This window comes from Dreissena polymorpha, chromosome 13 (genome assembly GCF_020536995.1).
Source record: "Dreissena polymorpha isolate Duluth1 chromosome 13, UMN_Dpol_1.0, whole genome shotgun sequence".
Classification (NCBI taxonomy): domain Eukaryota; kingdom Metazoa; phylum Mollusca; class Bivalvia; order Myida; family Dreissenidae; genus Dreissena; species Dreissena polymorpha.
In genome coordinates this window covers 22,352,304-22,379,298 of record NC_068367.1, presented here as the reverse complement: position 1 = coordinate 22,379,298, position 26,995 = coordinate 22,352,304, and the positions used below count along the sequence as shown (strand labels likewise).

At 35.4% G+C, this 26,995-nt stretch overlaps 1 protein-coding gene across 1 annotated transcript; it reads right to left on the bottom strand.

The window, feature by feature from the left end:
* Window positions 1-422: 422 nt before the first annotated feature.
* Window positions 423-26,952, bottom strand: LOC127854981 (uncharacterized). Its single transcript, XM_052390190.1, has 5 exons — window positions 26,747-26,952; window positions 22,651-22,679; window positions 11,574-11,651; window positions 10,900-11,044; window positions 423-6,045 (listed from the first exon to the last, which is right to left on the bottom strand). The coding sequence occupies exons 1-5, from the start codon at window positions 26,804-26,806 to the stop codon at window positions 5,872-5,874; spliced, it is 486 nt and encodes a 161-aa protein (XP_052246150.1). The 5' UTR covers window positions 26,807-26,952; the 3' UTR covers window positions 423-5,871.
* Between the last annotated feature and the right edge of the window lie 43 nt (window positions 26,953-26,995).

The window sequence follows — 26,995 nt, the reverse complement described above, 5'->3', positions numbered from 1 at the left end:
CCTGAAAATCAATAGGGGTCATTTGCAAGTCATGATCAATCTACCTATCAAGTTTCATGATCCTAGGCCTAAGCGTTCTTAAGTTATCATCCGGAAACCATTTTACTATTTCGGGTCACTGTGACCTTGACCTTTGACCTAGTGACCTCAAAATCAATAGGGGTCATCTGCGAGTCATGATCAATGTACCTATGAAGTTTCATGATCTTAGGCCCAAGCGTTTTTGAGTTATTATCCGGAAACCACCTGGTGGACGGACCGACAGACCGACATGAGCAAAGCAATTTACCCCCTCTTCTTCGAAGGGGGGCATAATTAGTCAATGGGATACCTTTGCACTGGGTCATGACTGGGACTGATTTAACAGTAAAGGCTCATGATGCCTTCCTAAATAGAGGAACAAAATAAGACACAAGAGGTAATAACATGACAATTTTTTTTATTGAAGTCAGTTATACGCACAAAAATATACCTCTCAAAAATACAACATTTGTTTATGTACACAAAACTGTTATAACAACTTGATAGTTCATACATGATGGATTGCACATTAGACAAAAATGAAAAAAGCGGAGATACTGAAAATTGATAATAACAGGAGAAACGTCACTTATAGTAAATACTATGTAAATAGCTATGTTTTACAGTTAAAAAATTAAAAGAAATGATAAAAGGAGCAGGTTTGTTAATGCCTTGATAGAAAAGTGCATACATCACATTTTACTATTGAAGGTTATCATAAAAAATGGTGTTAGAAATAAAGGAAATATTTTGGCATTTTTTGCATGACTGGAAAGAGACAGCATTATTTTCAGGAGAGCTTGCACAAAAAAACAAACTTGATATGTCCTGCTTTCTGTTATTCTAGCACAGGTGATACAAGGACTTATCTCATGGTAATGTTGTCTGTTTGTCACAGGATACAAGGACTTATCTCATGGTAATGTTGTCTGTTTGTCACAGGATACAAGGACTTATCTCATGGTAATGTTGTCTGTTTGTAACAGGATACAAGGACTTATCTCATGGTAATGTTGTCTGTTTGTCACAGGATACTCAGCACAAAATAGAAGATCATGATCATTAGCACAATATGTAAAAATTCTTACATAAAAGTAAAAATTAATACTTCCTTGTTTTTTTTTAAAATATAATATTAATATAATCCCATTTAAGTACAATAAAATTGATCTCTTACCAAATTAATGCCTTTTTGCAATATCTACGGTGAAAGGCCAGGTGAATTGCAAAATCACATTTCAATCAAACAAAGAAACAGTTTGAAAATTTTAATAAAACATAGTCAAGGTTACGAAAACTGTGTGTGTTTAAAGAAAGAATCCTTTAACCTTGCATGCAAGAAAGAGGATTCATATGAAACCTGCTCTGTGAAAAGGGGGTTAAATGCATGTGCGTAAAGTGCCATCTCAGATTAGCCCGTGCAGTCTGCACAGGCTAATCAGGGACAACACTTTCCACTTTTATGATATTTTTCGTTTACAGAGTCTCTTCTTGGCAAAAATCTTTTTTAGGCTGAAAAAGGGTCCCTGATTAGCCTGTGCAGAGTGCAAAGGGTAATCTGGGACAACACTTTACCCACATTCATTAAACCCCCTTTTCACAGAGCAGGGCCCATATATAAAGAGGCTACCAGTTATCTGGAATAACAAACAATCACAAACATCAGCATAAGTTCAACACTATAAAACCCTGATGATAACAAAATGAGAACAATGGTGAAAAATGAGATCAAAGCATTCACACAGTTAAACTAGCTATAACATTGTACATGTTAAGGCTATCTCATTAACCACATCATTAACAATTTCAACAAGTTCTCTTTCAAGACTGTCATTATGGTGATAATCAAAATTTCAGCTAAAGAATAATTTGCATGTAACAGTTGTTAAACATGTTAACAGGTGGATTTTTCTATATCGTACATAAAGATTATTTATTTCAAAAAGACAGTTTCACTGTGTTCACATGTTACATAATAATGCATTTTACCATTATATTTCCAAGTCATGTTTGGGATTACAAAAGATCACATGACTGTTTTATACTTGTGTCATTCAAATGTATTGAGTAACATGATAAAAGGCTCACAAATTATGTAATCACCATGAATACAGTAATAATTCTTTCTAAAAACCTGGTGACTTCCATTGAAAAGTACCTCCCTTTATTGCAATTACAGTCAGTGAGTTTAAAAACTAATTAAAATACTTTTAAAGTTTGTTTTAGGGAAAAGGGCTGTCCCGCTAGAACAGTGGTTTGTACGCCCGCTTCTCACCTAGGCGACCCATTTTCAATGGTCATCATACCAGACAGGTGGAGTTTCCGACCAGTACTCTCCCTTCCCTGCACAACAAAAAACCACGCCAACATTGAAATCTTTCAGCAAAAAAGAAAGAAGTCACAAATTGTAGCTATGATTCAAAATTCGTCCCAACTTTCAAGAGTCAATTAAACTAATTCTAGCCGCATGATAGATGGATATAAAGTGGATAACAAACACAAAGATAATCATTGTCCAAGACTACTTAGCACAACTTTGGATGATAAAACTTCTTAAAAACACAAGCTCTCTGGACTTCATCATAGCATATTCTGACAAACTTTTCCTTCTAGGAAGTTCCTAGTTGAGACAAAATGTGAAACATCATGCTAAAAAGCAACTTCAAAATGCAAAAATCAATTACTATATACAATATTATAACATACAAACACATATAAACAATAAACTTATTCACATAACAGGTGCATGCATTTGACATAAACCTGCTTGTTACACTATCACGTATAATGGCAAAAATAAAATACTAGTAATGTGACTTATATAAATACCATGACCAGGTCCCTGGCTTTAATTTTACCAGCATTGCACTTAGTAGACAAAAAAAAAGAATTACCGTTTGAAGAAAAAATAGACATATGTCAAAACAACAAACAAGTTTAAACCCCAAGCAAACTAGTATTTATTCTTGAGTAATAAGAAAATATACAAGCAGTGCATGAAAATTAGCAAGCACATATATAGGAGAGATTCTGCTTTAGTTGTTGCCAATACATGAACTGTACATAACCTTGGGAACCAGCCAACTGGACTACTGGCAAAATACAGGGAACCAGACTACAAGCAATATACATGTAACAGTGAACTGGACTTCTATCAATATAACAGGGAAGCAGATGAACGGTTATATTATATAACAGGTAACCAAACTTATTGAAATATATCAGGAAACAAGTCTACTGCAAATACAAGGATGAAGTCTATTGGAAATATAGCAGGGAACCAGATTATTTGCAATATAACAGGGAACCAGACCACAGGCAGTATAACATGTGCACAAATGCTAAATATGTGTAGTCCAGCTACTATAACTTTCATATCAAACTTTATATTACATAAATAAGTATCACATAGCTGGCAGTACAATACCAATCTTCATGTCTAACATTCCAATAAGAGTTCATAATTACAAGTATGGAAAGGAATGCTCCTTACAACAGCAAACAAGAACGCACAATACATAATAAAAGCCAATTAAAATCAACTTTGTATATACAATACTTCTCATTATGGTTAATGTAGGAACAATAAGGTACACATCTAGTAACCTTATAGTCAAACAATCAGAGCCACTTTAATAGCCTACAAGATTAAAAAAGAAACTTACAATCAAACCAGTGCATTTCTCTTGTGAAAAAGGAACAAGTACAATTATCAACTGTAATGTTTTATCACACCTTACAATTCAAATAAAATGCTAAAATAAAAATGCCTATATAAATGATTTTTAGGGAAAATATTTTTTAACATTGTTTATTAAGACTGCAATTTACAAAGATCAATTAAAGAATATAGAACAGACCTAGTGTAATAACTTGTAAGAATATCTGAAAATGATAATACTATAATTAGGCATATGAAAATAGCAAGACAAAATTACAATGTCACACATAATAATGCATAAGGAACATCATGAAGATTAGTGTCTGTTAAATATGGTAGGTTCATATTCATGTTTGAGTATCAAAGCAAAAGTAGGCAGTCATTTATATGAACAAGTTGAACGTTGATAAGACCAAGTATCATTGTCATAATTTCATCAACCACAAAACACTTGGTAAACACTTAAAAGATAGACTCAATACTTTAACAGAAATGCTTGCCTATGCTGGTTATTTGTAATAAAATGCAATCAGAGCTATAACGCATCAAGTCCTTGCTTACTAGTATGTTATAAAGCGCTTTTGTCTGGAGGGAATTCTTTATCATTTTCTGGCTTGATGGTAGATACTAGAAAGACATCAAAACAAACATAACATTGTTTTCAACATGAAAGTTGAACAAAGGCCAACCCAGCTCTCAAATCATGCCTATCATATAAGATTATTCCTCAATATTTGTAATATGTTGTCCAAACAATACTGGAAACAAAAATATCATCACATTTTAATGATCTATATTTTTATTGTCCTTAGTTGTCCTATAAAGTTTATGCCAACTTTTTATCCTTTTCATTTAAAATGTCAACAAAGAAAATGAAAAAAATGAAATAGTAATATATGTACTACCTCAGAAACATTAGTACACTTCTTAAAACTAAGCCCTGGAACATAAATTCAGATCTCGCACTCTCTTTGCGACTTAAATATAAATACATTCAATTAATATAGAAAATTACCAACAATAAACTGTTAATACTTCTATCATGAACCATCCACCCACAAAAAATGGAGAAACAAATTCTTCAAAAAACAATGTTTTCCGAAATCTTAAATATTAAGTAAAAGCCACCCTATTTTAAAGACATGATTTAGAATTGCACTAATAAACACAACTGTACAAATGAATCCCCATGGCAACCTCTCAAATGGAACAAAAGATCACTCAAACATGACAGAACATTACATATGTACATAATATTTTTTTACCAAAGTCCTTTTTGAAATAAGGCCTTTATTAAAACAATAAAACAACATTTAAACAACCGATACAATTCATAATTAATTACAAATTTCGGTGACAACTACAAAAAATGGATGGAAATTGATGCTCAACTCTTAACCTTTAGGGAAAATAAAGAAGGTCTTCCTTGGCGACAAAAACAATCTTTATCTGACACATATGGTAAGCCTATCAGCTCAGAAGCAGTCAAGTGCTACTGAAGTATTACAAAGTTACATCAAGGTATAAATCCGTCTCAGGAGTACTGATAAAGATAATCTGAACCCATCAAACTAAAACTTTTACTTCAACAATATTTCTGGACAAAAAAGATACAGAAAGCGATTTTCACTATTAATACAGTTGGAAGAAAATGCCAGAATATCTTTCATTTGACCTTCTTCATGCAAAAATGGGTCTTATGACATAATTATGCCACCACTGTAGCTCCAACCCTGTTAGAAATTGAATCCACAAAATCTTGCCTGACTCTATAGCGGACAGCGTGTGTCCTGACCAGACTCTTGCGATTGCAAAGGCTGGTTTAGAGCTTAGCTGGATGCATATGACATTTTTATTATCAAAGATGTTACTGCTGGTATGCTTTGAACAAAGTTTTTTAGCGTTGTCCTTAATTTTGTAAAATAATTTTTTTAATTCGAAGATTAAGGGAAAATGGGCAGTTCCAAATTTCAACATGTTTTTTTCCCCTGAATTATAATTTCAAAAACGCACAATGGTAAAAAACACCATTATCATAGAAAGAATAAGAATACTTTCAAATATGCCAAAACACCATTCAATTATTCAAACAGCAAACTTTTGCTCAACATTTACAGATAAAATATTTGTCTTACATATTAATTTCAACATTGCATATAACAAGCACCGCATGACTTGCGCAGAAAAGTTCAGTATTCCGGTTTCCGACTTGTGTTTGTGTCGTACAACTGCTCTGAGTCTGTGTACACACTGGTGGGCTGGGAACCAATATTATGGTGATACCAGGAATCAGTCCCCTGGGCGGGACTGTAAAACTGCGGAGATCGTTCTTTGTTACCATGGTAACCATCCTTGTGACTTTGCTGTAAAAAGAATATCAATAAGGTAAGTGCTCGCTTTATTGAAGTAACATGCCCAAACATTTAAATCCGTGCCCTCTCAATGTTGAGTCAAAAACAATTTCTGAGCATCAAAACCAAGACTGGGAGATAAAACAAAAGCCCTTTGAATTTTGTCCAAAGGTCTATATTAATATTGCCCTAAAGCAAAGCCGTACCTTGATATGATATGTTCCTTGTTCTGAGAGAACTGTGCTAAAGTGCTAAAGTGTAACCCAGATTAGCCTGTGCAGTCCGCACAGGCTAATCAGGGACGACACTTTCCGCCTAAACTTGATTTTCGGTAAGGAGAGACTTCCTCGAAACTTAAAATACCATAAAAGCGGAAAGTGTCGTCACTGGTTAGCCTGTGCGGACTGCACAGGCTAATCTGGGACGACACTTTAAGCACATGTATTACACCCAGTTTTCTCAGAACGCGATTCATATATATTGTTTGCTTGTTCCAAGGGACAATGCACCTTCATTCCAGTATATTGTTTCACCCCTATCAGCGAGTGAGGGGAACTCAGCAGTGGTAGTATATATGTTTTGAATGAAATGAGAGTACCGCTATGCACACAATTAATAATCAGTGTGTGAACTCCTCATTCCAGTTGGTGACTTTAGAAAGCTAGAGTTTAAATCTCACAAGAGGCAAGATGGAATGGAATTCATCAGTAATTCAGAATAACACTGTTAGTAGACAACTATCTACCAGAACAGAGGGAATTTGATTGCTGTAATAAATGTCTATATTAAAGGCAAAATATTGCATATGCCCACTTTTCACTCATTTATTGATCTAGCAAAAATAGTAAGTTAAGTTTTGTTGATTTTTTTTTTATTCAAATGTACGAACATACCGTGCAGTAGGCCTATAACAAACACATACAATATCATGCTCTTTTTTACACAAGAACAGCACCCTTATCAATAGAATGAATGGACACTATAGCTGTGCATGTAAATTTCACTGATAACAATTTAAATGCTGCTACTGGTTTTCCTGTGCCTGCAAAAACTGAACAGGGGAAAACTTTTTTTAATTAATTTAATAAATACTTTTCAAAAGATAATGCAACAAAATAAAACAAGACTTTCCATGGTTAAGATTTTATCCCATCATCAGACGTGCATTGTCGAAATAAACCACTGTGGAATAAATTTTCCTTTATTTCAGCAGTGCTGAAATATAGCTGTCACGCGCGGCGAAGAATGTTCATATTACTCGGAATCAACTATAAAGTAATCATTTTTAGTAAAATCGAATCAGATTCAACAAAACAAACAATTTGATACCAAGATGTAATATAGTTTTATCACATAATGCAACTCAAAAAGCAAATAAACATTATTTACAAATATTAAGTGCGCGTACTCGTGACGTCATTATTAACACGTCATACGACACAATGCATGTAGTTTCACGCTAAAGATGCAGTTGTTTAGTGTCTGTTTTTTTCATTATTTCTTAAAAATCGGGGACCTGGAGGTATAATAAACGAAAAAAACAGGTTGGTTACTGATCTTTTTGTAATGAATTAGGCTCGACACGATTAAAATAATGAAACAATGTTTGCTTAAAATATCTTTGGAATTTTCCGTCTAGTTCGATTTTCCTATTCTATGTTTAAAGAAATAATTTACGACTAAGAAAATTGATGGGATAAATCGAATACTAGGTCGGTGCCGAATAAAGCAAAGTTTATCTTGCTCGGCACGAAAATCTGAACCACTCGCCAAGGCTCGTGGTTCAGATTTTCTAAGCCTCGCAAAATAAACTTTGCTTTATTCGGCACCGACCTAGTATTCTCTATATATTAATACCAATTCTATGAGTTTTGCAAAGAAGTATATCTATACCTATAGTATTCCAAACTAGCCGTTGATATGCCAGGGGTGTAAATTAAGAACCACCTATGGGGATGCAAATACCCTACCCCTTTAAAGGGTTAAAGTAAACTTTTTATATGTATATTGATCAAGCAAAGTCTATAACTTTTTGTAAAATTAATTTGACTTCAAAAGGGAGGAAATCAGCTGACAGAAGGAGAAATCACACCCCTGTATGCTCAATTAAGACAAAGACCAATCCTGTGACAAAAACACTGGACATAAATTCCGACCAAAACAACATAAATGCAGATCCTGGATACCCCTTTCTTGCCAAGAACCTAAGTAACAAGAGATGTGTTTGTCAGAAACACAATGCCCCCTACTGCCCCGCTTTAAAGCCATATATTTGACCTTTGACCTTGAAGGACGACCTTGACCTTTCACCACTCTTAATGTGCAGCTTCATGAGATACACATGCATGCCAAATATCAAGTTGCTATCTTCAATATTGCAAAAGTTATGACCAAGGTTAAAGTTTTGGGACAGAATGACAGACACATACAATGACAGACAGACAGGCCAAAACCAATTTACCACCGATCATTCTGTCCGGGGGCATACAAATGGTTCTATGCAACCAGCATAAAAACAGAACAGCCTGTGAGTAACTAGCGATCTATTATGGTTTTATTCTGTTTGCTGCTCATCAGTATCTTAGGGTTGAAAATGAAGCCCTTTAAACTTGAATCTAATAAGAAAGGTCTTTAATTTAATATGATTTTCAAATAGACAAAAAAAGTCGTCAAATGTGTAGCTAATTGGTGAAGGATTATCTAAAGTATATGGTATTAGCAGTTGAAATGCTCAATTAAGCCCAATCTTGTAACATTAAATGGGCATAACTAACTACCAAAACAACATGAATGCAGATCCTGGGTATGTGAACTATAAACTAGGAATAAATAACTAACAAAACAACACGAATGCAGATCAAGGGTAAGTGCACTATTAACTAGGCAAAACTTACTACAACAAGAGCTGTGATCATAAAACACAATGCCCCCTACTGCACCGCTTTGAAGCAATATATTTGACCTTTGATCTTGAAGGATGACCTTGACCTTGACATTTCACCTTGTGCAGCTCCATGAGATACAAATATATGCCAAATATCAAGTTGCTATCTTCAATATTGCAAAAATTGACCTTTGACCTTAACCTTTGACCTTGAAGGATGACCTTAACCTTTCACCACTCAAAATGTGCAGCTCCATGAGATGTGCATGAATGCCAAATATCGAGTTGCTATCTTCAATATTGCAAAATATGACCTTTGACCTTGACGTTGAAGGATGACCTTTACCTTTCACCACTTAAAATGTGCAGCTCCATGAGATGCACATGCATGCCAAATATCAGGTTGCTATCTTCAATATTGAAAAAGTTATGGCCAATGTTAAAGTTTTCGGACGGACAGACGCCATATATTTGACATTTGACCTTGAAGGATGATCTTGACCTTGACATTTCACCTTTCAAAATGTGCAGCTCCATGAGATACCCATGTATGCCAAATATCGAGTTGCTATCTTCAATATTGCAAAATTTGACCTTTGACCTTAACCTTTGACCTTGAAGGATGACCTTGACCTTTCACCACTCAAAATGTGCAGCTCCATGAGATGTGCATGAATGCCAAATATCGAGTTGCTATCTTCAATATTTGACCTTTGACCTTGACGGATGACCTTGACCTTAAAAGATGACCTTGACCTTCACCTTTCACCACTCAAAATGTGCAGCTCAATGAGATGCACATGCATGCATAATATCAAGTTGCTATCTTCAATATTGAAAAAGTAATGGCCAATGTTAAAGTTTTCGGACAGACAGACGCCATATATTTGACATTTGACCTTGAAGGAAACGTTGACTTTCACCTTTCACCACTTGAAATGTTCAGCTTCATGAGATACACATGCATGCCAAATATCAAGTTGCTATCTTCAATATTGAAAAAGATATGGCCAACGTTAAAGTTTTCGGACGGACAGACGCCATATATTTGACATTTGACCTTGAAGGTAACCTTGACTTTCACCTTTCACCACTTGAAATGTTCAGCTTCATGAGATACACATGCATGCCAAATATCAAGTTGCTATCTTCAATATTGAAAAAGTTATGGCCAACGTTAAAGTTTTCGGACGGACAGACAGACGCCATATATTTTACATTTGACCTTGAAGGATGACCTTGACCTTCACCTTTCACCACTCAAAATGTGCAGCTCCATTATATATGCATGAATGCCAAATATCGAGTTGCTATCTTCAATATTGCAAAATTTGACCTTTGACCTTGACCTTGAAGGATAACCTTGACCTTCACCTTTCACCACTCAAAATGTGCAGCTCAATGAGATGCACATGCATGCCAAATATCAAGTTGCTATCTTCAATAATGAAAAAGTTATGGCCAATGTTAAAGTTTTCGGACGGACAGACGCCATATATTTGACATTTGACCTTGAAGGATGACCTTGACTTTCACCTTTCACCACTCAAAATGTGCAGCTCCGTTAGATGCACATGCATGCAAAATATCAAGTTGCTACCTTCAATACTGAAAAAGTTATGGCCAATGTTAAAGTTTTTGGACTGACAGACAGACGCCATATACTTGACATTTGACCTTGAAGGATGACCTTGACCTACACCTTTTACCACTCAAAATGTGCAGCTCCGTGAGATGCACGTGCATGCCAAATATCAAGTTGCTATCTTCAATATTGAAAAAGTGATGACCATTAAAGTTTTCGGACGGACGGACAGACTGACATACTGACTGATGGACAGTTCAACTGCTATATGCCTCCCTACCGGGGGCATAAAAACAACATGAATACAAAGCCTAGATACATTATGTACACTATAAACTAGGCATTAAGAACTATCAAAACTACCAACACAACGTGACTGCAGACCTTGGATACATACACTATATTTGGTCTCCTCCCCCTCAACATCAAGAGGTCGATACGGGTTGGGGTTGGCAGTGTGGAACATCCAGTAGGCTCGTTGGCGTTGTTGCCAAAAACAGCCGCACAGCGACAACAGCAACAGACAGAACAGGATTCCGCACCTAAAGAAACATGGAAAATGTGTGGTGTATACACATAATATTTAATTTATGATTCACATTTGATGTAAATTACATTGATAATTGGCTGATACATTATAACGATGTGATTATTATTTAGATTTTTTTTTCTAATTTAAATAAGATCTTTTAATACATTAATTTGTAGCACTTCAGATATTGACATTTTGAATTGTTTATTGAGCGTTAAAAAATGATAATTTTCTTATTGAAAGCAATATGGATCAATATAATATTCATAAAATATAAGAAGTAATCCAGTAAAAGTATTTATATGTAATATTGAAAACAAATATGTCTGTTTTTCATCACTTTTTAAGTGATTTCAATTTCACTAGAAATATTTAACTCAAAATGTGAACATTACTATTCTGTCTGAATGAACCAAAAAAACAACCTGCGAAAAAAGGTGCCATGCTTGTTTATGCTGGCCAAGAAAAATAATGTTCAAAATCGATTACATGTATTTATAAACACATAAATTATTAATGACTTCTTGTTACAAGCTTACCAGAAATACCAGAGCTCCCACACTTTATAGGAAACACAGCAGATGTTCTCCCCACAGCAGAACTGGTCTTCTAGACATCTGCAAACAAAAACCAGATTTATTGTAACATATTCTGTATACAATTACCAGTTGTATTAGTCTCAGATGTAAAGGGCATTCATTCCATTATAATTTGTGCAGGCCAAAACAGGACTTTTTTTCAGAAAATTATGGGGGCCTGTTTGACACTATCCAGTTGTTTAACTACATGTACATGTTAAATTAACGTTTCATAGAAAGAAACATGAGTGGATCTGTAATAGTTGACAGTGCATTTGTTCTAAGAATAGCTTATCAAGTGCATTGCTATTTCTGTCCACTAGCTATTCCAAGCATCTGATAAATAATAAATTTAACACAATATTAACAAGAGTGCCAAACTGTCACAAGATACGCCCGTTTTAAGGCTTTGGACAACTTGATAACTTTACCATGACCCATATTTGAACTTGACCTACATATCATCTAGACACAACTTCTGACCAAAGTTGGTGAAGATCTGATGAAAAGTACTTCAATTAGAGAGCAGACACCATGCTTAATTCTTGAAATGCACTAAGTGACCTCGTGACCTAGTTTTTAACCTGGCATGACCCATATTTGAACTTGACCTACATGTAGATATTGGCTCGATACAACTTCTGACCAAGTTTGGTGAAGATCGGATGAAAACTATTTCGATTAGAGAGCGGACACCATGCTAAATGCTTGAAATGCACTAAGTGAACCCGTGACCTCGTTTTTGACCCGGCATGACCCATATTGGAACTTGACCTAGATATTGTCTAGATACAACTTCTGACCAAGTTTGGTGAAGATCAGATAAAAACTATTTGAATTAGAGAGCGGAAACTGCTGTGGACGCCGCCCGCCCACCCGCCTGCAGCCAAGGTGAAACTATAATACGTTCTGTTTTTTTAAACGGGCGTATAAAAAGGACACAGAATGCTGAATACACAAACAGGCAAAGCAAGACAGGCAATATTTAATTTTCTCAGTGGCTAAATTTAATTCATACCTGCCAGCATGAATTACCAGAGCAATTGCTTGATTATGACCTTGGTGGCAATGATTTTCAAAGACAAGAACAATTTTTCAACTGAGCCAAATTATCATTAAAAGAAATGTTCTGACCAAGTTTCATGAAGATGTAACTGAAAATGTGAATTATTTATTAAGAATTAACACGGTTTTCCTGTAGCCACAAAACCCATAAAGAAAACTGTCCTGCATGTTAACTGCCATGTTTTTCAACAGGCTCTATCCATTTTTGGCCTAGATATACATTTGTAATTACATGTACATATAATGATCTGACCAAGTTTCATGAAGAGAGCGTCATGGCGTGAATGTTTTAGCAGACCAGCTTTAAATTTTACCTACATGTAGTAAACGAGTTTTTGAACTCACGTTGCCCAGTTTAAAACTCTGCAACGATATCATTTGCACAAATCTTCTGACCAATCTTCATGAAGATCAGACAAAAACTGTAGCCTCAAGAGAGTAAATGTTGACAAAAGGCGATCAAAAAAGCACTGATAACCAAGTTGTGCACATGTGCGCTTAAAAGTTATGTGTGTCAGTAAACTATGTGCGTAGTTGGCTATTTACCAGGTTATAAACACATTGACATGCCTTCATCATAAACCATAAATGGTAAGGTCAGGTGTCAAAAAAACCCATTTATGCGATGAAATGGCAGTCTTTGAATGTGCCCACGTGCTCCGGACAAGATTATAGAGTGTTCAATGTCTACATGTATCTTATGTGATCAAAAGCAGTTTGCATTAACCATACACATTTAATTTCAAATGTGAGTTGAACATACGTGTATGTCAATTGTGTGTCTTTTACAAAACCCAATCCATCTGACAATCTTAAAAATTATTAAGATAATCAGGAAAACACTTGTTCTAAAAGAACTGTGCAAACATATATTTTGTTTAATTGTCATTTTGCCAAATTGTGAACAACTCAACAAGACACTTCAAGGTGGAAAATTATAAATAATCATAAAACTTTGCAAACAAAAAGCAACAAATATAAAACAGAGCAGGAATATGCAATGTTAGCACTGAAGATTGCAGAGCTCCAGATAAGGTTTTGTGAAATTCTTAAATTACTACCAGATTTTCAAAAAGAATTCTTAACTCTGAAATTTTATTCTTAACGTTACTACTAAGTTTTGGAAAATAATTCTTATTTTTTCTAAATGACATAAAATAAATAATAATGGTTATTTTCATGCAAAAAAAAATCAAAATAAACATACTAGCAACTTTATTTATACGAGTTCAACAGTGTCTTTTCAGTATTATGCAATTTTATTTTTCCAATACCTTTATATGGCCAAACTGTGTTTAGATGAATTTTTACATATTTCACATTTAAAACGGGTCTCCCCTTCAATCTGTTCGACGATTAGCCACGGGACTTGTCCCTTTCACTCGTTCAATGTTGTTTTTTTTTGTTTAAGTTTGGACCCATCGTGTCGCGTTTTTGTTTAGCTTTTCCGACTGTGTCGGCAACTGAACATACAACATCGTATAAGATTTTTGTTATAATGTCTTTCTAAACATTTACCTTCGGCTCACTTTGCGTACAATATGTTAAAAGCGTGTTTTTGGACGCTTTGCAGTTTTTCAGGACGCTCTCTGGGCGTCGCCATTGTTTTTGACAGATAGACTGTATACGCCGCTTTTATTGGAAAAAATGCGCTTTGTTAAACAAACCCGATAACCATTCTATATAAGCACCGCAAAGATCTTATATACGCGAAAAGAACTCAATAAAAATCGATACGAACCGATGTAAAAATAATATTCGTAACTTAATTTTGTAATTCTTAATGGTACGACAAGATTTTAAAATAAATACGTAACGGACTTGAAAATAATTCGTAATTACGAAAATACGACCCTTATCTGGAGCTCTGGATTGGTATAGGCAGGTGAAGAACAAGCGGTGTGACGCCTAATCCCAAGAAACTAGGTTTTTACTAAGGTTCTCGCTTGAAGATTGCACATCATGGCTTCCAGAACCCAAGTTTTTATTCAATATCATAGGTTTTCACCAGAACCCAAGTTATCATAAAATGTGCATCAAAAGGCGATAGCCTAGGTTCTTATTTGAAAACCAAGGTTTCAACAGACGTTAAATAATCTATAAAAAATCATAGTTCTCATGATGAGAACTTAAGTTCTTATCTTTAATACTAAATCTGTGGCTTTCATTTGGGAACCATAGTTCTCATGAGAACCTAGGTTCCCAGAACTACGCGTCGGACGGCGTAAACTTAGTCTCTGATGTGAGAACTATGGTTTTCAATAATGACCAATTTTACATGTAACACAATATCCCTTTTGGTTCAATGTGACTAACCCCTGGTGTCAGTGAACTTTTTATAGCCTTTTTATGTTGCAGAATCGGATGTTATTTCCAGAATAATGACAGAAGCCTTATCAGTTGAAATTAAACATTGCACTCTGAGGTTGCATTCTATACTGGTTAGCGACCAATTTTCACCCGGAAATGGAGCTTTTTACCGCCTTACAAGTGTTTTATGAGATTGATTTTACTGAAACTTGGCAGAAATAATGTTTAACAACTAACATCAATTCTAGTACCGTAATTACTCTATGTTTTCGGACACCCTAAGTTTCCGGACACCCTTTTTTTAGCAAAAATAATTATTTTACGTGACTCTTAATTTTCGGACAATATATTTTACAGCGGTATTTTACCAAATTTCGGTCCTGTTTTCGATATCTTATGACACTTCGATCATGGGTTTTTACAACCAGATTAACATCATAAAACATGGAAGGTGCATGCCTGAGGGCAACGGACCATTACCTTTGCGTTATTGGGTAAATAACCTTGTAAACCGGTATTAAACAATGGTTACGCCCAATAGCATAAGCGTTATGACAATTACCAGGGGTAGTGCCAATTAACAGTTCAATTATTTACCGCAATGGTACTACCCCTTCTCAGAAAAATAACAGTGACAAAAACTAAATGCTTCAAAGTGTGATGCAACCTATTGCAAGTTTTACAAACAATGGATGGTGTTTGCAGAGCTCCAGATAAGGTTTTGTGAAATTCTTAAATTACTACCAGATTTTCAAAAAGAATTCTTAACTCTGAAATTTTATTCTTAACATTACTACTAAGTTTTGGAAAATAATTCTTATTTTTTCTAAATGACCTAAAATAAATAATAATGGTTATTTTCATGCAAAAAAAAATCAAAATAAACATACTAGCAACTTTATTTATACGAGTTCAACAGTGTCTTTTCAGTATTATGCAATTTTATTTTTCCAATACCTTTATATGGCCAAACTGTGTTTAGATGAATTTTTACATATTTCACATTTAAAACGGGTCTCCCCTTCAATCTGTTCGACGATTAGCCACGGGACTTGTCCCTTTCACTCGTTCAATGTTGTTTTTTTTGTTTAAGTTTGGACCCGTCGTGTCGCGTTTTTGTTTAGCTTTACCGACTGTGTCGGCAACTGAACATACAACATCGTATAAGATCTTTTCTATAATGTCTTTCTAAACATTTACCTTCGGCTCACTTTGCGTACAATATGTTAAAAGCGTGTTTTTGGACGCTTTGCAGTTTTTCAGGACGCTCTCTGGGCGTCGCCATTGTTTTTGACAGATAGACTGTATACGCCGCTTTTATTGGAAAAAATGCGCTTTGTTTAACAAACCCGATAACCATTCTATATAAGCACCGCAAAGATCTTTAATACGCGAAAAGAACTCAGTAAAAATCGATACGAACCGATGTAAAAATAATATTCGTAACTTGATTTTGTAATTCTTAATGGTACGACAAGATTTTAAAATAAATACGTAACGGACTTGAAAATAATTCGTAATTACGAAAATACGACCCTTATCTGGAGCTCTGGATTGGTATAGGCAGGTGAAGAACAAGCGGTGTGACGCCTAATCCCAAGAAACTAGGTTTTTACTAAGGTTCTCGCTTGAAGATTGCACATCATGGCTTCCAGAACCCAAGTTTTTATTCAATATCATAGGTTTTCACCACAACCCAAGTTATCATAAAATGTGCATCAAAAGGCGATAGCCTAGGTTCTTATTTGAAAACCAAGGTTTCAACAGACGTTAAATAATCTATAAACAAGAGTTCCGCGGTCGGAGATGACCGCATTGAAGCCGGATTTTTGATTTAAATGACAGGAAAGTACCTAGGTCCAAGCATACCAAAGTTATAACAATTTTAACATTTTAACATTGAAGGTCACAGTGACCTTGACCTTCAAATGAATGACATTGAAATGAGCAGTGGTGATCTTCTAGTACTGGCCAACCTTTATGTCAAGTTTGAAGACTCTAGGTACAAGCATACCAAAGTTATAACATGGAATAAGAACTTTAACATTTTTACCTACCAAAGTTATAAGAACTTTAACATTTTTACATTCAAGGTCACAGTGACCTTGACCTTAGAATGAATGACCTTGAAATGACCAGTGGTCATCTAAGTGTGCTTGCAAACCTTCATGTCAAGTTTGAAGACTCTATGTCCAAGCATACCAAAGTTATAACAATTTTAACATTTTAACATTTAAGGTCACAGTGACCTTGACCTTCAAATGAATGACATTGAAATGACCAGTGGTCATCTTCTAGTACTGGCCAATCTTTATTTCAAGTTTGAAGACTCTAGGTACAAGCATACCAAAGTTATAACATGAAATAAGAACTTTAACATTTTTACATTCAAGGTCACAGTGACCTTGACCTTCAAATGAATGACCTTGAAATGTCCAGTGGTTACTTACTAGTTCTGGCCAACCTTCATGTCAAGTTTCAAGACTCTAGGTCCAAGCATACCAAAGTTATAACAACTTTAACATTTTTACATTCAAGGTCACAGTGACCTTGACCTTCAAATGAATGACCTTGAAATGTCCAGTGGTTACTTACTAGTTCTGGCCAACCTTCATGTCAAGTTTCAAGACTCTAGGTCCAAGCATACCAAAGTAATAACAACTTTAACATTTTTATATTGAAGGTCACAGTGACCTTCACCTTCAAATGAATGACCTTGAAATGACCAGTGGTCATCTGTTAATCCTGGCCAACCTTCATGTCAAGTTTGAAGACTCTAGGTCCAAGCATACCAAAGTTATACCATGAAATAAGAACTTTAACATTTTTACATTCAAGGTCACAGTGACCTTGACCTTCAAATGAATGACCTTGAAATGACCAGTGGTTACTAACTAGTTATGGCCAACCTTCATGTCAAGTTTCAAGACTCTAGGTCCAAGCATACCAAAGTTATAACAACTTTAACATTTTTTATATTGAAGGTCACAGTGACCTTGACCTTCAAATGAATGACCTTGAAATGACCAGTGGTCATCTGTTGATCCTGGCCAACCTTCATGTCAAGTTTGAAGACTCTAGGTCCAAGCATACCAAAGTTATACCATGAAATAAGAACTTTAACATTTTCGAGCACGCCGCCACCCCCGCCCGCCCCCCCGCCCGCCCGACAACATCAATCTATAAGCCGAGATTTTTTCGAAAAAAATCCGGCTAAAAATCATAGTTCTCATGATGAGAACTTAAGTTCTTATCTTTAATACTAAATCTGTGGCTTTCATTTGGGAACCATAGTTCTCATGAGAACCTAGGTTCCCAGAACTACGCGTCGGACGGCGTAAACTTAGTCTCTGATGTGAGAACTGTGGTTTTCAATATTGACCAATTTTACATGTAACACAATATCCCTTTTGGTTCAATGTGACTAACCCCTGGTGTCAGTGAACTTTTTATAGCCTTTTTATGTTGCAGAATCGGATGTTATTTCCAGAATAATGACAGAAGCCTTATCAGTTGAAATTAAACATTGCACTCTGAGGTTGCATTCTATACTGGTTAGCGACCAATTTTCACCCGGAAATGGAGCTTTTTACCGCCTTACAAGTGTTTTATGAGATTGATTTTACTGAAACTTGGCAGAAATAATGTTTAACAACTAACATCAATTCTAGTACCGTAATTACTCTATGTTTTCGGACACCCTAAGTTTCCGGACACCCTTTTTTTTAGCAAAAATAATTATTTTACGTGACTCTTAATTTTCGGACAATATATTTTACAGCAGTATTTTACCAAATTTTGGTCCTGTTTTCGATATCTTATGACACTTCGATCATGGGTTTTTACAACCAGATTAACATCTTAAAACATGGAAGGTGCATGCCTGAGGGCAACGGACCATTACCTTTGCGTTATTGGGTAAATAACCTTGTAAACCGGTATTAAACAATGGTTACGCCCAATAGCATAAGCGTTATGACAATTACCAGGGGTAGTGCCAATTAACAGTTCAATTATTTACCGCAATGGTACTACCCCTTCTCAGAAAAATAACAGTGACAAATACTAAATGCTTCAAAGTGTGATGCACCCTATTGCAAGTTTTACAAACAATGGATGGTGTTTGACAACAACGATCGGAAATGAACAAACATTTATTGCGTTAATTACAGATTCATACTAGCGGGTATCAGTACATCACATGCTCATCTTTGAACTCGTTGGCAAAGTACAACCTTGTAGTAACATTCTGTCAAATCAATTAAGCATTTAAAATTATTTACAAACATATATAACTGTAATTTATACTAAATGGCATGGTATTTTACAAGCGCGTGCTATTACCGGTAGTCGTTGATACAATTTAGGCTATTTTCGGACACTTCAATTTTAGACTCTTAAGTTTTCGGACACCTATATTTTGTGAATTATTTCGTATCTTAAGTTTTCGGACACGAAAAAAAATATATTTAAGTGTCCGAAAACATAGAGTCATTACCATATTACTTTTTTTTATGAAAATCTTAAAAATGTAACCGAGAACTGTCACTTTAAAAACACCCCTATATTTACCTAGAAAATACTTGGAACTGTACCAATTATTCGCTCACCTAATAAAAACAAGGTTTTCTTAAAATCCTATTGCTCTTTTATTGCATAATGATATTTGATGCCTGCACAGTCAGTGCTTGCGAAATTCACATCCAAACTAGTGCAAACAAACTGAAAAGAAGTCTCACTAAGTACTTCACATAATACACATCGTATATATTGTCTACGGAATACCGTTAGGGCCATCGTGGTTACACATTAAAATCCAGAAGTCGACCATGCAATAGTACGATGGCGACAATGCCATGGTATGACGGCGACAATGCGATAGTACCATGGCGACAATGCGACAACGCGATTGTACGATGGAGAAAATGCGATAGTACGCTTGAGAATCCATGTTCTTGGCCAGACCACGCACATAGACACATAAAACTTAGGTTCTCATGCGTTAGTACGATGGCGACAATGCAACAACGCGATTGTATGATGGCGTCAATGCGATAGTACTCTCGAGAATCCATGTTCTTGGCCAGATGACGCACATAGACACATAAAACTTAAGTTCTCATGATAACCTAAGTTATCATTTCAGAACCCCGGTTTTAAGTCAGACATTTAACGAAAATTTAACGAATAACACACATTTTCATGAAAACCTAGGTTTTCAAATCTAGAACTTAAGTTATCAGATAATAAAGCCATAATAATTTGCGAGAACCAAAGTTCTCATTTTGATATCCAAGGTTTTCACAAGAACCTAGGTTCTGGACAGCTTTTCGCGTTGTTCTCTGGGATATCCTTAGTTTTCATGAGAACACAAGAGTTCATTTGGGATCATAAGTTCTGGTAAGAACCTAGGTTCTCAGAATGAGAACCTAGGTTCTCAGTAAAAACCTTGTTTCTTGGGATTATGCAACGAATAGTGTTGGGCTCAAAAAGTAGCCACTGATTGTCTGGTGCATAGAGACTTGAAGAGCCTCTTTGTGAGAAAACTGGACGCATGCGAATAAAGTGTTGTTTTAGAATAGCCTGTGCAGTCTGCTCAAGCTACATGTATCAAGGGACAACACTTTCTTGTTTCAAGGAAGACTCTTCTAAACAAATATCCAGTTTGTGCAGAAATTAATGTCGCTGATTAATACCAGTATAGACTAATCTGAGACAACACTTTATGCATTAAGCTGGTTCCCAGAAAAAACTCAAATATCTAAAGTAACCATGGCTTCCCTAGCTGGACAGAGAAATTTTAATAATATCTGTAACAGCTGTCAGTTACATGTATACATTATTACGGACAGATTGACCATATGTGCCTTTTTTTGCATTTTATTGTTTTTCCGTGAGGTGTCATTCTCCAACATCAATTTGATAACAAGAGACTCGAACTGTCACAAGATACGTCCGTTCGAAGGTTTTGGACACCATGCTCAATGCTTGAAATACACTAAGTGACCTCGAGTTATTGACCCGGCATGACCAATATTTGAACTTGCCCTAGATATCATTTAGATGAAACATCTGACTAAATTTGGTGAAGATCAGATGAAAACTACAGTACTTCAATTAGAGAGCGGACACCATATTAAATGCTTGAAATGCACTATGTGACCTCCTGATCTCGTTTTTTGACCCGGCATGACCCATATTCGTACTTGACCTACATATCATCTAGACACAACTTCCTACCAAATTAGGTGAAGATCAGATGAAAACAATTTCAATTAGAGAGCGGACACCATGCTAAATGCTTGAAATGCACTAAGTAACCTCGTGACCTAGTTTTTGACCCGGCATGACCCATATTTGAACTTCACTTACATATCATCTACATGTAGACACAACTTCTGACCAAATTTGGTGAAGATCGGGTGAAAACTACTTCAATTAGAGAGCGGACACCATGCTTAATCCTTGAAATGCACTAAGTGACCCCGTGACCTAGTTTTTGACCCGACATGACCCATATTCGAACTTGACCTAGATATTGTCTAGACACAACTTCTGACCAAGTTTGGTGAAGATCGGATGAAAACTATTTGAATTAGAGAGCGGACACTGCTGTGGACGCCGCCTGCCCGCCGCCCGCCAAGGGTGAAACTATAATACGTCCCGTTTTTAAAAACGGGCGTATAAAAACGATAATATACTTTGAAACATCATGTATCTAGTCCACAAAATATACCTATAATTCTTTATGGGTTTTTTTACCCAAGAGTGGTTGCAACGGACTAGTGAATACACTGCATCAACAGCACATTGTAGGAGCAACAACTGTAGGAATGTCAGACAGTTGCAGGGTTAATATATGTAGAAAGATGCAACCATCATCAGTTTGATGAATGATGCAAGTACAACAAACACAATAATGTGCAGATTCTATTGAGTCATATTGAAAACCATGAGGTCGCCTGCGCATACTTTACAAGTTTTAATCAAACGCATGTGTTTGTCTTGTGATCTCAAAATTGTTCACTTGGTTGGCCGTCTGCATCTGACGCAGTGGGTTCAGACATTAGGAAGGCAAGTTATACATGTAAATATTGAATGATGTGACTGTCCCTTAAGGCAAGTACATGCAGAGTAAAAATAATGAAACTTGTAGCAAACAGATGCATTAAGAAAATCCTTCAAATTTGTTAACAGTTATCAAATTTACTTTATTATTACCAATGTAATGGTATTAATTAATTCATGCATAAACATACATGTAAGAACAGTGTTTTTGACCGTTCAAATTCGGGTCTGGTAGGGGGCCCATTCCCAAAAGGAAAACATATATATTTCTCTCAAATGAGACCCAACAAATTCCTATGTGAAGGTTAAATAAAAATTATTATTTTTTTAATCTCAACATTTAATTCATCTAATATCTAGCTCTATAAGTAAACCTTAGTACAGTAAATATATTATATTGTAATATCTTATATTCTCAATTTTTGAGTATTTATTAGCAAAAAAACAACAATATTAATTTCCCAATTTTAGTCAAAACAAAACAATTTTTCCCAGCCAAAAGGGTCCCGGCCCCATTCCCAAAATGGTGAAAAAAACACAGAAGAATGTATATAAATTTGGTATTGACTGACAACGAATGATAAACAAGACATACTTATCATTGTCACAGTAGTATGCCGCAACCTGCAACAAATAAAAGAAAGCAACTTTTATCTACTGAACTTCTTTTCATAAACACAATAGTTCAGTTTTATTAGTGTGATGCTGGTAAAACAGTGCCATTTCAGCAGCATATGATAATACACATTATCTTTGAAACAAACTTCAAAGACATCATAAGTCCCTGCTTAATAACTTCAACTCTTAAGCTGTACTAGTATCTTGAAAGGAAACTTAGAATTTGCAATTAATAATACAATAGGGAACCATCATTCTCTGAGTGGTCACATCCACACACGTTTGAAGGCTTGTTTAATATTGCTTATTCATTTGTTTGGCTGATTTCCCCAGTTCACAGTTTACTGGTATATTGCAGTCTTCAAAGAATTGAAATGTACATGACTTGTACAAGTTTATATTGTGTCTGTGGTTAAATTGTATGTTAATGCACATTGTTAATTTTAAGACAATTATCACAAGGACAAAATTTGGACCTGTTTTGTTTGTTTGTTTTAAAGTAACTGTGATATTTTGAAAGAATTTGAATATAAGAAACATAAAAGGCCTACATTTTACCTAGTCTGTTTTTTCCCAGTTTGTAGGATTAATATTAATACAAATGTAGATCATTCTGCAAAAGTTACCAAAAGCATATGTGTTGAATACGCCTCGTTTAGATTATTGAAATTGTTGATTAAAGATTTAACACAAGTGAATACATGTAAAGATGATAATGGGCACATAAGAAAGAAAATTTTCACGTAAAAACCATATTGCCAAAACTGTATTGAATCTTGGAGTTTATTCCCCTTAAAGGTGTATAACTTACAAACGTCAATAACTACATGAAACAAACACAGCCACATGACAATTTGCAGATGTTCATAAGTTTATCCATTTGGTCAAATGCTATTTCACATAATTTAAATACTAATGTAACAAGCCCTTTCTCAAGTTTTTGTTAAGGCATTGGGGCAAATACCTGCAATAGGCTATGGTTTAAACTTAATTAAAGTTGATGTTTCCCATATTAAATTCTTCACGACTTTATAGCAAAAGACAAATCAGTCGGAACTTTGGGCACAGGGCTACCCTTAATGTTGAAATGCAGGCAGAGTGGTGCCCCTGATTAAGAGTCTGACACAGGGGTTACATCCCTTTTTACATTTTTTGTAAATGACCCATGGGGAAAGACTGTGGGATTTTATTTCAGTCATATTTGGGACGAAAAAATTGCCCCATTCCCTATCTTATTAAGATTATTTTTTCTCAAATCTGAAAATCTGTGGACAAGTACCATTAAGGAAAGCTATAAGGTATTCCACTCAGTTTAATGCTTTACCAAATAATCTCTTTACCTATTATTGTTTCCCTCAGATTACTTATCAAAAGGACCCTGAACTGTGACCAATACAAGGTGGCCGTGCACATGGATATTATATGCATGATGTTTTTGTTTTTTTATAATAGGGTCCAATAAAGGCTTCAACTTAGGACTTTAAGCCTTATTGACATGACCTGTTGAGGTACTTTGGTGCCTCAGGCTGCATAAGAGGTCATAGAGGCCAAGGCTCTCCATTTGCACTTTTTACCGCCGAATATCGGCGGCTTCCCCCATGAAAAAAGTATACTTTTTTTCCTATTTCAGCTAAAAATTCCCCCCTCCAAAAAAAAAAAAAAATTTTTTTTTTTTTTTTTTTACTTTTATAGATACCTATGTTGCCAGCTGGTATCATGCTATTAACCTTTGATTAAATTTTATTTAAATAACATTAAAATAAAGCAATTTTAGGTCTTGAATAGTTGGTGAAAAGATCATTTAAAATTCCCCTTTTCGCCCAAAACGACGCGAAATTCCCCGCTCTAAGGGCACCGACCCCAATCCCCCAAAGTGTAGAAAGGGCCCTGGAGGCATAGTGGATATTGTGTCTGCCTGACAATTGGGAGATAACGGGTGTCATCCTTACCATCGGAGCATTCTTTCCATGTCCCCCAAAGACACCAATTACTGGTTCTAGTCCCAGCAAACAGACTCAAGAGCGTTTCATATAAGCCTTAGACTTTCAAGGCAAACAAGCTAAAATAAATAGGTTTAAACTAAACGAAGGCTGCATCATGTGATGACCCAATTGTGTCCCAGCACTCAGGACTACCTAATGAAATTTACGACACTCACAAAAGACGAATTTCAAATATACTATATAGCTGCAATTTCCAGCTACAGTCAAACCTGAATTCAGCGGTCAGTCAAGGGATATGACCAACGTGACCGTTGTCCACAGGTGACCATTGAATTCAGATCACAATTTTTAGATGGTTGGTCAGTTCGTAGTATTGCTATATGGTTACCCCACCAAGTCGTTTGCATACAGTGTAAAACAAAGGCTCATTGCCGTTAACTAAGCATAATAACAGAAATAACTGACGTGTGTACATTGAATAATACAGAATAATATCCTATAGTTTGATTTAATTTCATATTGTTAAACTAAAGCAATGACTTTAACAACGCTCGTATAATTGTTTACTCATGCATCTCGTTCATTCAGTAAATAAAGCTTGTCACGTGCCGTTGACGTCATATCCGTACAAGTCTAAAAAGCGGGATCCAAAAATGTTATTTTCAAATCAATACTCAATGTTGTAAGTACAATGTACTTATTAGCGGTCATTTAATTAGCGATAATTACTTTAAACGTGTCACAAACTCTGACATATTTTCTTTTGCAGATACCCCCACAATTATCCCCGGAAAACAAACCGTCTCAACACCTTATGATTTGTTTACTCGCAGCGGGCCGCTTTTATAATATCAAAGACAATTACCGCTATCAGACGCTTTAACCGCAAAAAAAACGGACAAATTATGTGCTGTGTTTTTAATTTTCGTGACTCGAGACGACTGACGCGTGACCTTTGATTTCAGGTCAAACGTGAATTTCGGAGTGGAATATAGTGCCTGTTGGCCGTTATGGACAGGTGGCCGTTACCAGTGAAATACCACATGGAATGACAAGACAATCAATCAAGTTTTTTTACTTGGTCCCTATCAAAATAAATTGAAACCCGAGTGAACTTTTTACAAAAAATGGACAAGTTTGTGAAAAAAATATATTGTGTTTAGTAATGATATTCTTAAATAACTCCTCAGTTCTTAATTCATTATCAAACTATTGTTATAAACATATTTTCATATAAGTTTAATCTTTGGGTGCAATTATATTGAAATACAGAACACATAGTGTACCAGCCTTGAGTCTGACACAATTTCTAATCATTATTGTCTGAAAGAGAGGGGGTGCATGTGACGAGTGAATCTGGTTAGTCGCTCGATATATGATGGTAGGGGCACGGCCACTAAACCTTGAACAATTTTGAAAAAGATTATTAATTTAGTGTCATTTCGCCTGTCTTGTAGGGTCTGCCAACCAAGTTCCTGTTGCATGGAGGTGACACTGTCATATGGAGAATAATTATGCTTGACCCAGCGGACTGCTCGACGCTGTACATTTTCAATTTTTTGTTTATTTTGTAATGTGTGAGGACTCCATAGGATAGGGAAGAAGCATATTCAACCTGTGGTCTAACTATTGTCTTGTATGCCAGCTGGCGAATGTTGGAATTTCTTGTCTGTATGTTCCTGCATAGAAAACCAAGAGATTTATTAGCGTTATCTGTAATTCTGTTTATATGGGTTTTCCAGGAAAGGTCTTTTGAGATGTCCACACCTAAGTATTTTGCATTGTCAACAGTTTCTAATATTTGTCCATGGAGTCTGTAATTAAAAGAGAATTTTGATTTATTTCCGATAAGAAAGGAAAAAAAAACATATATCACAGACAGTTTAAGAAGTTGAAATTACATGAAATTAGACAATGAGGGCATAAACGGGTTATAAAATAGTACACACTTCTATGCAATGTTTACATGTCATGAGAAATAGAACTGAACATCAATTACGCTTTAATATCACATGTCAGTATTTTTCTCGTAAAAAACGAAAAATCGCATAGTTCTTTAACTGAAAAAAAAAGTGTGAAATAAAATATCGATGTATCTATTCAAGAAAAAACTCAAAACCCAACACTTACATAGTCTAAAAATCCAAAAAGTATTCCAATTAGCACAGATCGTTCGATCAGCTTCGCCATGTTTGCTAAAATAACCTTTGACCTCTTTCGGCTGTTACTTTCTCCTCCCACAATAAAGTTATTTAATTATCAGTCAAAGTCAAAGATTTACAAATTAAGAATACGCAAATACTTAAAAGTAATATGCAACGGAATCACAACGAATATCATAGGTGTTTTATAACTCTTTTAGTAATTCACTGACGTATA

Excerpts from the sequence above, each read along its gene's own strand:
- LOC127854981 (XM_052390190.1), bottom strand. The coding sequence starts at position 26,806 with ATGGCGAAGCTGATCGAACGATCTGTGCTAATTGGAATACTTTTTGGA. Across the intron at positions 22,680-26,746 it reads TTTTTGGATTTTTAGACTAT|GTTGCGGCATACTACTGTGA; the intron begins GTAAGTGTTGGG and ends TATTTGTTGCAG. Across the intron at positions 6,046-10,899 it reads GGGAGGAGACCAAATATAGT|CAAAGTCACAAGGATGGTTA; the intron begins GTATGTATCCAA and ends TTCTTTTTACAG.